Here is a 15438-nt window from a genome sequence, read left to right as displayed (position 1 = left end):
CTCCGGTACCGGGAACCGAACTCACGACCTTGCGCTTGCCAGGCAGGCGCTTTTGCCGCTGAGCTAAATCCCCAGCCCCAGACTTTTTTTTTTTTTTTTGAGACATGGTCTCGCTTTGCAATTCAGGCTGGCCTCTGATCCTCCTGCCTCAGCCTCCCGAGTGCTGGGATTACAGGTGTAAGCCACCACACCCAGCCCAAGATTTATTTTCAGTAGCTGCTGTTTGGGACCATAAATTGTAAATTGACATAGTATGTCCTAGGCTCTCTTGCCCCTCTGCAGGTTGGGCTGGTCTTGGAATGCAGAAATCACCTTCCTCTTGGTCAATGAGATTAGCACCCAGGCTTTTCCCCTTTATGATGTTAAACTTGCCCATTCTACCATTGCCTCTAGGCTGTTCCAGAAGCATTCTACTCTCTCCTCAACTGGATGATAAAATGCTAGAGCTGGGCATGACTGTAATCCCAGCACTCAGGAGGCTGAGGCAGAGGATCATTACAAGTTCAAGACCAGACTGGGCTACAAGGTGAGCTCAAGGACAGCCTGAACTGCATAGCGAGACCCTGTCTCAAAAAGAGAAAAAAAATAAAAAAAAAAAAAAAATGAAATAAAATGCTAGCTAGCTCTAGAAGCTAGTTTTTGCTCCTAAAGAGCAACTGGTGATCCCAGATCCATACTACGCACCCCTTTACTTTGTTGTTTGCTCTTTTTTTCCTTTCCCACTGTGCACTATAACTCAGGCAGGAGACTGGAGCCTACTGCAGGGGTCGCGAATAATGGCACTGTGGGAAGGGTTGCTAATATACTACCATTCTGTTCCTTTGAAAGCATTTAAACTAAAAGTGACCACTACACTGTTTAAACATTTCATTTATTCTCTTGCCTAAAGTGTTCCTATAGCTGAGATTGTTAAAACATTTCATTGTATTCTCTTGCCTGTGTTCCTATAGCTGAGACTGTACCTGTGTCTAGTTTTAAAATTTATTTCTAGCACTTGACACAAAACTCTGACAACAAATAAGATGACCAACCAAGTTAAAGGTTTTTAAACTACCATTCACCTTCCTAGTAACAAACTAAATGGCTGTCAATCTTCAAATCTTTCTCCCACCTAAAATATCTGGGTACAATAAACAGGATAACTTTCACTTTTCTGGGGAAATATTACCCTTTTCCCACTTTCTCCTAACCTTAGATATTACAACAGGGCTGGGGATTTAGCTCAGCGGCAAAGCGCCTTCCTGGCAAGTGCAAGGTCGTGAGTTTGGTTCCCGGTACCGGAGAAAAACCAAAAAAAAAAAAAAAAAAAAAAAAGATATTACAACAGCATTTTACATAGTTTTCTACAAAGCAACCATAACTAGTAATATAATTATTTCCATGTATGTTTCCCTATTAGCTTGGGTTCCTTCGTGATGTGAATTTTGTCGATTCGTAACTACTTCTTCCCACAATGTTTGGTACTGATTTTAATAGAATACTTATAAATCAGGCAGGAAACAATATAAAGTAGTACTAAATGATCCATTTGACAGTGCTGACATTCATCTGTTTTTGACCTACAAAACAGCAATTAAAAAGAAGCAATTTTATATATTCTAATCCAACAGATACAGCACTTAATTCTAAAATCTCTCAAAGGAAAAAACAGAAGGTAGGAGGGCCAAAACCAGCCTGAAACTTGTTTTTAAAAGTGAACAATGACACCACTGTTTCAGTTTAACAAAACATTTTACAAAAAGGAACATCTAAACTGGGCATGGGGTGCAGGCCTATAATCCCAACACTGGGAGGCTGAGGCAGGAGGATAGCCAAGTTTGAACCCAGACAGAAGCGACTTAGCAAATCTGTCTCAAAATTTAAAGAAAGGCTGGGGTTATAGCTCAGTACAAAGGCCCTGGATTTGATCGCCAGTACCACAGAAGAAGTCTTCCAGAAACATCTCCCACTCTACTCTTTCAGCTTGACTATAAAACCAAAGAAATATAGCACGTTTTCAAGTAACTTTAAGCGTAACTGTCTGGACCACCTCTAAATACACACAACAGAAACCTGAACTCAAGTTGGTTTTTTTCTCTTCTCTTTTAGTAAGATTACTACATAGGATGTCGAAGGCATTCATGGAACAACTTCAAGAAAATACATCAGTAAATGTGAAAATACTTAGTATGTATCTCGTGAAATTTCAACATTTAAATCTTTCTGTGATCCCAGCACTCGGAAGGCTGAGGCAATAGGACTGCCACAAGTTTGAGGCCAGCCTGAACTACACAGTGAGACCAAAAATCAATCCATCCACCCATCCATGTCCAAAGTATACACAGTTGGCCCTTGAACAGTGACAGTAGCACTGGTAGACTCCTCCCCTGATAAGTGCCTATTAACTTAACATTACAATATATACTAATCGTATAATTATGATTTAATACTGCACCTTCCATTTCTCTTCCATGTAAATGATACCATATATGGCCTGTGTCTGTGTCCATTTTGGTGTTAGCTTTTTATAAAATTTGTGTGAACTTGTGGAAGTAAATGACAAAGCAGATTGTGATCTACAGTGTCTTATGCCCCTATGACACAGCTTCTTTTTGCAGTGGTGGGATAAAATCCAGGGTCTTGTGCCTGGTAGGCAAATGCTCCACCCCTAAACCACATACCTCCATACCTTTATTTTCCCCTATGCTGCAGCTTTTGTAAATTTGAAAAAAAAAAAAAAAAAAAAAAAAGTGCATGGAAGTGGACCTTTACAGTTCAGACCCATTTTGTTCGAAGGTTAACTCTATAGTCCTTGTTAGTTTCATAGATCAGTTCACTATAATTTGCAACTTCCAATCTACCTATAAACTGTGTCACTTTTATCTATCTGACCACAGATCTAGAATTAAAGACTATTTAATTCTCTAAAGCATTTGAATTCAACCTAATAGGACAAAACAATGGCCGTTATCCCAATTATCTTATTTTTTGGTCTTTTTGAGACAAGGTCTTGCTATGCAGTTCAGGTTGGCCTTGAGCTCACTTTGTAGCCCAGGATGGTCTCGAACTCCAGTGATCCTCTTGCCTCAGCCTCCCAAGTGCTGGGATTACAAGCATGCGCCACCACACCCGGCAAATCTAAGACCTCACCTTTTTCTTTTTTTGGTACTGGGAATCAAACTCAGGACCTTGAGCTTGCCAGGCAGGTTAAGCTTATGCCACTGAGCTATATCCCCAGCCCTCCAGATTTATAAAATTCAGAAATTCAGGATTTAAAAAAGCATGACTTGTGTGTGCCAAAGGTATTTCTTGCCCATCAACCCACCTCCTCAATATTTGAGAACTTCCTTGCCTCCACGTTAAAATTTAAAAACCATGATCTGGCAGCAACCAATCTTCTTTCTCTTTTATTTCTTCACCATATTCAAACTACTTCACTTCCTGTATTTTCATTTATTAATGATTTTCCAATTTTACCATTCTTTGCCTCCTCTTTTTCTTGAGACAGGTTCTCACTGTTTGCCCAGGATGGGTCCAAGTGCTCCTACTTTACTTGAGCTTCCCAAGTAGTAGCCAGGACTACAGGTACATATTGTAACACTCAGCAACATTTTTTGGAGTGGCCTGGACCCAGAGCCTCTACTACTAAACTATACCCCAGTCAATCTTCTATTTTTTGCAAGTTAAGTATCTCTGCTCTCCTTCACAGTTCAGCTTAAATGCCCCATGAAAACATACTCTGTACTTACTCACACCCTTGGTTTAACCCCACTGCTCTACTGAAATCCCTTAGTTATTATATCCTTATGATATTTAAAATCTTGTCTTATCCACTTGTGTATTGTTCTCTCTACTGAATTTTTTTTTTTTTTAAAGGGAAACCATGCCAGAGAGATAAGTATGCAAGTGGTAAAGCAAAGGGGAAAAAAAAAGTTAAGGAAAGCTCTTAGAGCTAGAGTTCCTACCTGCAACTGACAAATACAACCACTAGTGAGTTAATTCTTTTTACTCCCGGACCTAGCCCAAATCTAGTAAATCAAACTGTCTATGCCAGTATCATACCACCTGTGGAGGTATCAAAGAAGCAATCTTCAAAATTTCATTTGACAGTTGACTAAAGGAGTATTTCATACCAGTAACCTTCCCATCTACAGAAAAGGTACCCTGAGGATGAAAGAAAAAGGACAATAGAACTTTTATGTTACTGCTCCTCTAAAAGTGTTTCATTTGGGGGTCTGAACTATCTGCAGTGCTATCACTTTAACCCATTCACTATGAAGCAGTAATTCATATATCACAGGCAAGCAGCCTGAACCAAAATGGTACAAGCCAGAACAAATGGGATATTGACCTTACATTTATATTGTATATATTCTAAACATATTGAAAACTTTTAGCTGGGTGTGGTGGTGCACACCTGTAATTCCAGCACTCGGGAGACTAAGGCAGTAGGATCCTTGCCAACCTGAGCTACAAAGTGAGCTCAAGGCCAGCCTGAACTGCAGAGCAAGACCCTGTCTCAAAAAGACAACAAACAAACAAACAAAAAAACCCAAACAACCAAACTTTTTAACAATTAGTCCTTAACTCATGCACTCACAGATTGCTCCCATGTTGTCTCACTTAACCCAACTATCAAGAATAAAAACCTTGGCTAGGGATATAGCTCAGCAGCACAGTGCCTGCCTGGCAAGCACAAGGTCCTGAGTTTGATTCCAGGTACCAAAAAGAGTAAAAACCTCTTATATCTCTCCTGCCTCTGTGTGAAGTCAAATTTGCCATACGCGATTATTTTTTAATGAGTATTACAAAATGTTAGCATTTTGAATGTTTTATGTACTTCAGTGAAAAATTAGCTGGGCAAGATATACTAATTCAATTTAAAATGAGCACTTCAACCAAACACACAACTCATATCAATCTCTTATTTTCACAGCATTTAGTTTTCAAGTGACTACTGTACTAGACGATTTTTAAAATCAAAGGTTCACCCCCCAAAAACTTAGAGATCTACAGTTAGAAGACTCTGAAGACAATTCAAAGAGAATTTCACTAAAATATGCATTCTGAGTACTTCAAGGAGGCAACAGTTACATTTCCTGGGTATGTGCACTAAGAGCTATCATCCTAACACATTAAAAAAATATAGGACTGGGGGGTTTAGCTCAGTGGTAACATGGCAAGGCCCTGGGTTCAATTTTTAGCACCAAAACTGCAAAGTATTGACTGGTGAAATATGATACTGCAATTTCAACACCAAAGCACAGGCAACAAAAGAATAAACAGATAAGCTGGATTTCTTGAGAATTTTAAAATGTTTGTACACCAAAGACATTGTGAGCTGGATATGAGGACCACAATTTTAGCCCACCCTAGGCAACTTAACAAGACACGATTTCAAAATAAAAGGGGCAGGGGAAATAGCTCAGCAGCACAGCATCTGCCTGGAAAGTACAAGGTCCTGAGTTTGAGTCCCAGTACCTAAAAAAAATTAATTAATGAATTAAAAAAAAAAAAAAAAAGCAAAGCCCTGGGTTCAATCTCCACTACTGGGAGGGAAAAAGAGGACAATCTGCAGAATGGGAGAAAATATGTGGAAATTGTATCTAAAAACAGAATATCCAAAACATACAGAGAGCCCCTAAATCTCAAGAACAAAAATATAACCAGGACCCGAAGTGATGATATGTATCTATAGTCCAGATGCTGAGGCGACAAATAGTTGCAAGTTAGAGGCCAACACAGACAACTAACTACGACCCTGTCTCAAAATAAAAATGCAGATACTACCTCTCATATTTACTAGGATAGCAACCATCAAAAAGAGGGGGGAAAAAGTAACTAGAAAATATATATTGGCAAGGATGTTGAGAAATTGCAACCCCTGTACAGTTGGGGGTATAATGGAAAATAGCACAATTCCTCAAAAAATTTAGAATTAGCCTATTATTGGTAATTCTAATTCTGGGTATAAACCCCCAAATAATTGCAAGTAGGATCTTAAATACTATCTCTACACCCATGTTCACAACAGCATTACTGTATTAACAATAGCTAAAATGTGGAAGGAACCCAAGTGTTCATTCTAGATAAATGGATAAGGACATGTGAATGATATATATACAAATACACACACATGGATTATTCAGCTTTTAAAAGGGATGAAATTTAACCATCTACTACCAATATGGATGAACCCTCAGGACGTTTTGCTTATAGGAAATAGCCAGTCACTAGAAGACAAATAGTAGGGGGTGGAAGTGCTCCACCATGGGGTGTGGGCTTACCATGTAGAAGGCCTTGAGTTCAATCTCCAGCATCAAAATCCAAAGGGGAGAAATGGGACAGGGAATGATAAAAAATGATCAAGACACTAGTATGAGTGCATAGGCCTATAATTCCAGCACTCGGAGGCTGAGGCAGAAAGACCATTGAGTTTGAGGCCAGCCTAAATTAGGGCCAAGACCCTATCTCAAAAACAAAACAAAAAACTAAAAATAGACACTGAACGCTACCCAAAAACCCTATAAAGGTGGAATAGGTTTAAAAAACAAAAACAAAAACAAAACAGAAAAAGATATTTTGGAAACACAAAAACAAACAAACAAAAAGATACTTTGTTTGAGACAGGGTATCACTGTATAGTTGAGGCTGACCTCAAATTCACAGTGGTCCTTTTGCTTCAGACTCCTGAGTGGTGGGCGATACAGGCATGTACCACCATGCCTAACTATTGATTTTTATGTGTTCAAGTACAGCCTGTACCTGGGGTCCCAGCCAAACTAAAGCAGGATGGTTTGAGCTCAGGGGTCGAACGCATACCTAGGCAACACAATAAGCCCCTGCCTTTTAAAAAAAAGGTTAGTTTTACAATGTTGTAGATGAAAAGCAGGGCTTTCTGAGGCCAGGTAAGTTCCCTACTGCTGAACTACCTCTACCCCAAGTCATTTCTTTCACCAACAAACATTTCTTCAGGAAAGTTAGTGGTATAGTGTATATCAAAAGCTAGAAGAGGGGCTGGGGATTTAGCTCAGTGGCTCAGTGCCTGCCTGGCAAGCCCAAGGTCGGGAGTTCGATTCTCATTCTCGGTACCGGGGAAAACAAACAAACAAAAAAGGCTAGAAGAAAAATCCCAAGAACTGGAATTTCTATTAGTCCCTCTTTATCTTTATTGTGTTTTTCTTTTCATGCTGAATATTTAGATTTTGAAAACTCTGCAGTACTTAATGCTGCAAAATTAACTAATGCTAAGCCTAAAAAAAAAAAAAAAAAAAAAAAGCAACATCATTCCTACTAAAATAACAAAACACACCCTCCTAACCTACTACTTCCAAATTGCTAACAGGCATTTTTTTTTTTTTTTTAAATTTTTGAGTACTGGGGATTGATTGCAGTACCACACCAAGCTAAGGATTCTATTGTGAAGTTAGGAGAAATGCATAGAAATCCCTTACCTTCAACTCAGTTATTACTACTGAGCATTAAAAGTCACTACCTAGGTGTGCTCAGCCCATGGACCACAGTGTTGGGGTTAACTAGTAATGTGGCCCTACAAAATGGTAAACTTTTAAACATTTTATCATTTTTTGGCAGTGTTTGTCAAGACTCAATTCCTAGTGCTCAAACGCAGCTGCACAGGGACAATGGAATGCTGTATAGGGGAAGGCTACTTTACTTCCCACATCTACCAGTTTCTGTCTTCTTTTCTGTTATTAAAAATTTTTAAATAGTTGTTGCTTGTAAAAACTAATTACAGTACATTGAGTTCCATTCCCAGTACCCCTAAAAAAAATTAACTACATATTTTATATGCAACTCAAGACAATTCCTCTTCACTCAATGTGGCTAAGGCAAGCCAAAAGCTGGACACCCAGGAACATTAAACTAAGAAAATACAAGTGCTCTTAATACTCCATAAATCCAGCCGATTATTATCTCTTGTAAGGTTTAAGAAAACTTTAAAAGAAAAGTACACTTCGTAGAAAGTGAGTGGATCAATCAACATTTGGCAAAACTTCAAAGACCTTGCCCTACGGAAATCTAATTCAGCTAATTATTATTTGTTTTAGGGGGCAAATACCTATCATATCAATGTGATTCATTTCAATAATGGTCAACTACAAAACTCAATTAATCTACTGTACTAAATTAAAACAAAATGAACTTTTCAGTAACACCAGCGAAGTCAGTATCATGTAGAGGCATTTCATTTACCTCAACCATTTCATATTTCCTTGCCCATCTACAAGGAAAACGCATACAGAATAACTAGAAATATCAATACTGTATTCCTATTTTAAAAGGTCTAGAAATTTACATAAAAAAAACATTTGGGGCTGGCTTATGTAAAGTAGTAAGACTCCCGTCTCTTTAAAAAATAAGTGATACATATAATCATAAATCAATCGTAATATTCCTAATGGGAGTATTATCTCAAATTTTTTAGAGATGGGAGAATATAATACACTGAGGTATCATCTCAGGTTCACAAAATGACCTAAGTACAAGACACTTTTGGTAAATATTTTCTACTGACAGTCTCTAGCAAGCACATGGCACAGAAAACAACACTCAAAACAACTTAACTTACGTATCATTAAACACATCCTCAGACACTACAAACTTTTTTTTTTTGCCCTGCCTTCCTAAAATCATCCAGCTCCCGTCTTAACTCCTATTTACTTCCAGAAAGAGCTGGAATAGAAGACAGGTAATTTTATCTGCCAGGACTGCTACTCTTAACTTCCATAGATAGATCCTATTTATTCCCGTTTTTTAAAGGAGGGGAAAAATACATAAAAACATGATTATACTCCGTCTTCCAGTTGGCAGATAAGGAATGAAAACTCGGAAATTTGCTTGAAAGTCACACACAGCTTTGCTATTCATCTCTGAGGCAATGATCTCGTCCAAGGAGAATACAGTAATTACCTCATCCCCTACAATCTGTCATGTTTCCCAGCTCCTGCCATTGCAAGTCACTGTCTAAGGGGTGTTGCTGTTAGGAAGGACAGATGAGGCGGAAGGGTGTGAAGAGTGAAAGCCACTGTTGTCACAAACAAAATCACTTCAATTCATTATTCAAATTCATTTACCCTCATTATTAAGGATTTAAATTAGTTATGCCATTCAGCAAATTCTTTATAGGTCATATTCGAAAAATTATTAGTATGAAACTTGAGGGTTTTTTCCTTTCAATTAGTCTTGAGATGCTGGCCTCAAGCAATCCTCTTGCCTCAGCCTCCTTGTGTTCACCACTGCATCCAACATAGGCCCCCTTTTACATGGGCTTTGATCCAAAGTCTGTTTCTCTGTAACATTGATGAATAAATGTGCTTGCCGTTGTAGTCTGTCTGAATTACTTTGTAGTTACCATTCAGCACCCGTTATTCCTTCTATACAGTAATTGGACCTTCTTGGACCCACCTCAAAAACAGTGTTCTTACTTTAAGCAAACTGGACTATTAAATGCTTCACTAATAAAGCAACATGTGATATAAAAAGCAGAGAATAATATCTATTTGATGAAAAAATATTTTTTAACTCAAAGTGTCCAAAAGGAAATACTTATGATCATCTTTTTAGGCAAGTTCCTTCCCTACTCCCATACCTGTATGCTTTAAATCAGTTAGGTCAATTATACCCATCTATATAAAAATGCTTTTTAAGTTCAAAAAGTAAACATTCCTTCTAAAATTTTAACCATACTATTTCTAAAGATCCTGAAGCGTTTCATGCTAGATGTTTATCCAGCCATTCTCAACTAAGCTCTGAAATATTAAAGAATGTACAGTTTTCAAAATTTACTCATTACAAACACCACTTATAAACTGATCAGTAAGAATCTTTGTATAGGAAAAAAATGAGTTACCTTTAGTGTGATATACAATAGCAGCTCTCGGGTCAAAAGAACCCCAGCTATCATTCCTTTCTAGGCCTCTCTGGTATTTCTGTTCTTTGGCGGAGCCTAACAAAGTGTTCGTAGGAGAGGCCAGAGGATTTTGATTTTCTATCTCGTAGTCCTTTGAGAGAAACACTAAAGCACCTTGACTATTGGTGTCTGCTTTTTGCAGGTCACCTATATGACTGGGTTCCAAGGATAAGGCTCCACTCTCACTCGTAGTCCCAGGTTTTAGAATGCTACCCAGAACTTGAGGACTAGTCCGTTTCTCCAACTCGTAAGCCTTAGGAAACACAGGATGCTCAGTTCCTGAGGGGATTATTTCAGCACCCTGTGAAACCAAAGTGGCAGGATATTCTCCTTGAAATGTCACCTCCATTACTTTATGATCTGATGATTTCCCAATAACAGTCTCAGGGCCAGCACTGGGCTCATTTATAAATGATAAACCCCATTGATTCTGGAAGATATCCCCCAGGTTTTGCTGATCTGTCTGAGAGGGCAGATCCACTTGTGCTGTACTCAACAGCACACTTTGCATATTTGAAGGGTAGATAAAAAGGCTAGATTTAATTTGTTCAACAGCTGCTGAAGTTAGACTCATGTCCTGGAGAACTGAATCAGTTCCAGAAGAGATGGGTGTTAGAGTATTAGCAGCAGTAGTTAGCAGTGGCTGACCTGGAGGATACACGCTTGCATCAGTCCCCGCTAAAACAGGCCCATTGGAAAAGCTGGCAGAAGTAACAGATTTCAGCGCTGACATAGGGACCTGGGATAATCGACTTGAAGATTGGGTCTGAGTTTCCCCAGTAGATGATGAAGAGGATGAAGATGAAGATGGTGACACAGAAGAGTTCTGTATAGTTTTGTTGAGGTTTTCCTTAACTTTGCTTGCATAACTTATTTTAGGAACTATTTTAGCACTGCTATTGTCCACTGGAAAAACTGGAGGTGGTTTAAACAGGGTCCATGAGTCCTCTTTGGAGGCCACAGCTGAGGCATGCTTTCCTTTGGGCCGATCATCAAACTTCTTGCTGTTCACACCAGGTTTAATATCTGAACTTTTACGAAGCATATCACCCACAGCAGGTTTTCCTCGAGTTGTTCCTCCAGGTCCAGTTTCATACTTCCAAATGGGCTTCGAACCATCTACTCGATTTCCCTTTTGTTCACTATAGTCAGGCTTGAAAGTTTCAAGTCCATGTTTTAAGGGTGGGACACTAGTCTCTTGTTGCATTATTTTGTCCTGGACTAAATTAAGGTTTTCACAACCCTTAGCACTATTGCGCCTAGCTTTCCTTTTTTTAGGAGTGGTGTATCCACTTTCTGATCCACTACCATCATTATCTGCGCCCTTGCCCATATAACCATTAGTAATATAGCCTGAATTATTTGTTACAACACCATTTGGAATTGCTACAGTATCGTTCTTATCTACAGACTGGTTTTCTCCAGATTTATTTTCGTAAGATTTCCCATTCTTTTTGTCCATACTGTTTTTCTGAATGAAATTCTTGGTTTTAATTCCTGTCTTCCCAAAGGTGCCAGCCTTCACAGTCTGCTTCAGACTAGTATCTACAACTTGCTGGTTGCCATTGAGGACCCTGGAAATAGGGTTGGTAGCTTCATCAGAACCCAGGCTCTTTAAAGATATTTCTCTTTCTCCAGCATTACCATTTATTTCACCATAGCCTAAGGGAGGAAAAAAAAAAAAAAAACTAAAATTACAACATTTAAATTACAGTAGTACCTACTATTTAAGGACTTTATTTACTGTACGACACTATGCTGAGCTGCAGTTTTGGTTTTCTCCCACATAAGACATTTTACAGATTAGAAAATGGAACCTATAACTGCTAAGCAAAAAGGTAGAAGAACTGAACCATGATTCAACCTCAGTGTATGAAGTCACAGACAAAGCCTTTAATCATTAAGTCCTAATACTACCCAACAGAATCAGTCTACCCACCATTCCCACAAGGCCATTATAAAATTTTCTTTACAGTTTACAGTACAGCTACCCTCTAAGCAAAAACTAAGTTTTACTTATACAGAAATAGTAAAAGGTTAGAGCTGACATAGCTCAGTGGTACAGCATTTGTCTATGTTAACAGAACTGGAGGCGGGGGGAAGGGGGAGATAATTTTTTAAAAAGAAATGTTTCAGGGTTGGAGATGTAGCTTAGTTGGTATAGTACTTCTTGCCTGACATGCAAGAGGCCCTCTTCACTGCCCAGCACTGCATAAATAAAAAAAATAAAATAAAATAAGAAAATGTTTTCATTCTGCATTTGGGTAAACAGTCTCTTGAGAGATAAAGTAATATGCCCAAGTCACAAAGTGGAAGAAGTGGAGATCTGAACTCCAGGCTATCTGGGACCCATGGTTTCCTATCACCAACACTATGTAACTCAAAAGATGCAGTGCAAAAATATATACTAACCAAACTCCAAAGAAGGAATTTAATCTGGTATTCAGATACAATCAAGACTTAAACTACTAAAGAAAAATTATTATTATCATTAGAAGGTGATTTAACTGGGTCAAAAAACTTTCTCCATGCCTTACTAGTAAAATATGTTATTAATTATCTACACCTTTCTACCAAAGTTCACAAAAGTATTCTGAGGTCAAGTCATTACAAACAGGTGCATAGTACGTATGCATACTCATTTAAGGCTGTTTTTCAGGGTGCATAGATAAAAGAATACCAAATTATTCACCTTTAACACTTTCATGCTTTCAGGTATTTGGGCTGTGAAAGCTAAGGCAAACGGGTTTGTATATTTTTAAAAGAATTTTCTCAATTTTAATTTCTATATGATAAATATAAATCAATATAACTCCCACCAAAAGCTCCTTCAAGCCTCCCCCATCTTTAAATTGTTTTGAGGTCCTTGCTGTATAATCCAGGCTGGTCTTCAACTCACTATGTACTCCAGGCGAACTCGAGGCAACTCTCTTGCCTCAGGCCTCCTGAGTGCTGAGATTACAGATATGAGCCACCAAGCCCTGCACAGTTCCTTAATTTTAAGAGCAATAACAGTAAGGATAATGAGGCTGGTTTTTGTTTCAAATGTTGAGAACCACTGTTCTGAAATAACCTGATGTGGAACAGCCTGGGAAGATTCACAACAGAATTTACTAAAATTTAAGTCACTCATTCTACATCAAAGAAAATGGTGGGAATATTCAAAATGAATAAACACGTTTTCTTCTACTGTATGAAAGTCGAAATAAAAAAGAAAAAGAGAACCTCAAGACATAATCATACCCATGATCATACATATTCCCAAAATTGGCACACAATGCATAAAATTCTATAGCATTCCATTTCCATATCTGGCTATTGAGTAAGTTATATGACAGCGATCAAATAAAACTTCTGGTGGAGAACTTTTAACTATATAACCAGGCATGGTGGCACATATCTGTAATCCTAGCTGCACTCTGGGTGGCTGAGGCAGGAGGGCTATTTGAAGCCAGCCTGTCTCAAAAAACTCAAGCATGGTATACTGTACAACCCCAATTACGAAATAGTAAGTGTAAGACCACTGCTTTGGAGTCTTCTAAAAGACTCTTTAGAAAAATCGGAAACTCCTAAATAGACTCAGCATTTTTAACAGACATAAACTTACCCTTTCCTAACAAAGGGCCAAAAACCTACCCACATCACTTAACATGCTAGTAAGTTAATAGGTTAAATAGATGTTTGCACCCTCCACCCCAGGACTACCAGTCAAAATGTTTTGCATCTCAAAGGTGAGCAATTTTAAATACAAAAAAAAAAAAAAAAAAAAAAAAATCCCTGTTCCAACGAAGTTGAACCAAAGCAGACTTGTAAGTGAACCAGAATAATTTTCAAACATTATTAAATGTCTAAGACAAAAAAAAAATTGAGAATAAATGGCTAAGACATAAGAAATCACCAATAAAAAGTTCTAAAGCCATTATATTCCCACTTTTGTAACAAATTTCTCATTTAGCTACATAACTTTTTCCCATTGCAACTTCGTAAAAGTATTCCAGAAATTTCTTTTTAAAGCTTAGGTATTTAAGAAAAATGTAAACAATAGAGAATTACCGAAATAAGGAATTCCTATTGGTTTTGTTATTTAGGGCTGCCATGCTAACCTTATTTCAAATGGACTCAGCAAAACGTGAGTCCTGATAAATCTAGCTTTTGGATTAGAAACGGAAATTACTCAAAACATTTGATCTTCTCTTACGCCCTCTTCTGGATAAAGAAAAGCAGCTTTCTCATAGTTTGTGTGTAATGGGTCAGAAAAGCCCACCTTAACATAGTACATTACATTCCAAAAACATTCTGAAGTTTTTTAAAGTTACTAACATTGTACACATTGAAGCAACAGTACTGTGACCAGGACACACAAACTACTAACCCCAAATTGTTTACATTTTCTAAAAATTGCTAAACTTAGTTTCCTTCTTATTCTTTACTCCAGGATAAGACTTTTAAGGAAGGAATCCCACTGTGAATGGTTCAAGGGTTGCTGCTATACGTAGAGGAGTCCTGCAGGAAAAATTAGCTTGATTTAATAAAACACAGTTTTCAAACCTAAACAATACTATTACCGCCTTGTATTTCAAGCAAGCAGAAGGTAACATTTTCAGGCTTTTGAAAAATCTGTTAAAATGACCTAGTGTTAATAGTTAAGCTGCTCCAAATCCTTATGATTAAACGCTTAACCCATGTGCTCACTTCTACTGCATTTCATACAACCTCAAAATGGAAAATAAGACATTCAAATTTCAATCTTCAAGTTACACTAACTCTGCAAAGAAAAAAATCTTTCTCCAACTCCCAATAACTGCTTATTATTAATTCTTTCTTACCATTCTATTTCTCACTTATAAAGGACCCTCAGTTATTAAACTCTGCGAGGTTATGAATTTTTAAACTTATTTCTCAAATATTGTTTCTCGCATGATTTCTACCGCCAACTCAATCTTTTGTAAAATTAGAAGAGTTCAAAATGGGGAAAAACTCCTTTCATTTTAACACGGGGGAAAAAAGCGTCGCCCGAGGCAACACGGTAGTGCTCCAGCCTCAGGAGGAGCCACTTCACTTCACCCTTAGTGACAAGAAAGAGGGGTCAAAAAATTCCCCCTCGTCCCCATCCAATCAAACATTTGTTTAATCCCTTCCCCCCGCCCTGACACTCCCCAAGCCCGGCGGACTCGGGTAAGTGTTTCGTAGGGAGATAGTGGAACTGGGAGGTCCCCTCCCCGTTTTTTTGTAGAAAATGAGCTGCTAGAAGGGAAAGGCCCAAGCGAAAGCCTCCGGCGGAGTCAGGCGGAGTCGTGAGCGAACCTGGCAGGATATGAGGATCCTGTGGCAGAGAAACTCGTGACCCGGAGCTTGGTTCCCGCTGGGTACCCCACCCGGCCGCAGGCACCGCCTTACCCAAAAAGAATCCCCCGCCGCCCCCAGCCCTCCGGCCCCGCGGAGGCCCGAGGCCGCCGCCCGGGGCCTCCTTCCCCCTCCGCTCCGCTGGGAGTCCGGCTCCCCGCCCAGACCGCCCGCGCCTCCCGCCG

General features: G+C 38.8%; 1 protein-coding gene across 1 annotated transcript in view; it reads right to left on the bottom strand.

Annotated features, from left to right (window-relative positions):
- Nufip2 (nuclear fragile X mental retardation protein interacting protein 2) overlaps positions 1–15438 on the bottom strand; it is a 28622-nt gene that overhangs the window by 11314 nt on the left and 1870 nt on the right. Inside the window, exon 2 of the mRNA XM_005402679.2 lies at positions 9851–11572. Coding sequence (XP_005402736.1) covers positions 9851–11572 — 1722 coding nt within the window. The remainder of the gene's footprint in view (positions 1–9850; positions 11573–15438) is intronic.

Source organism: Chinchilla lanigera, unplaced genomic scaffold (assembly GCF_000276665.1).
Source record: "Chinchilla lanigera isolate Chin_1 unplaced genomic scaffold, ChiLan1.0 scaffold00080, whole genome shotgun sequence".
NCBI lineage: Eukaryota > Metazoa > Chordata > Mammalia > Rodentia > Chinchillidae > Chinchilla > Chinchilla lanigera.
Note: the sequence above shows the minus strand (reverse complement) of the source record. Positions and strands in the feature narration are given on the sequence as shown.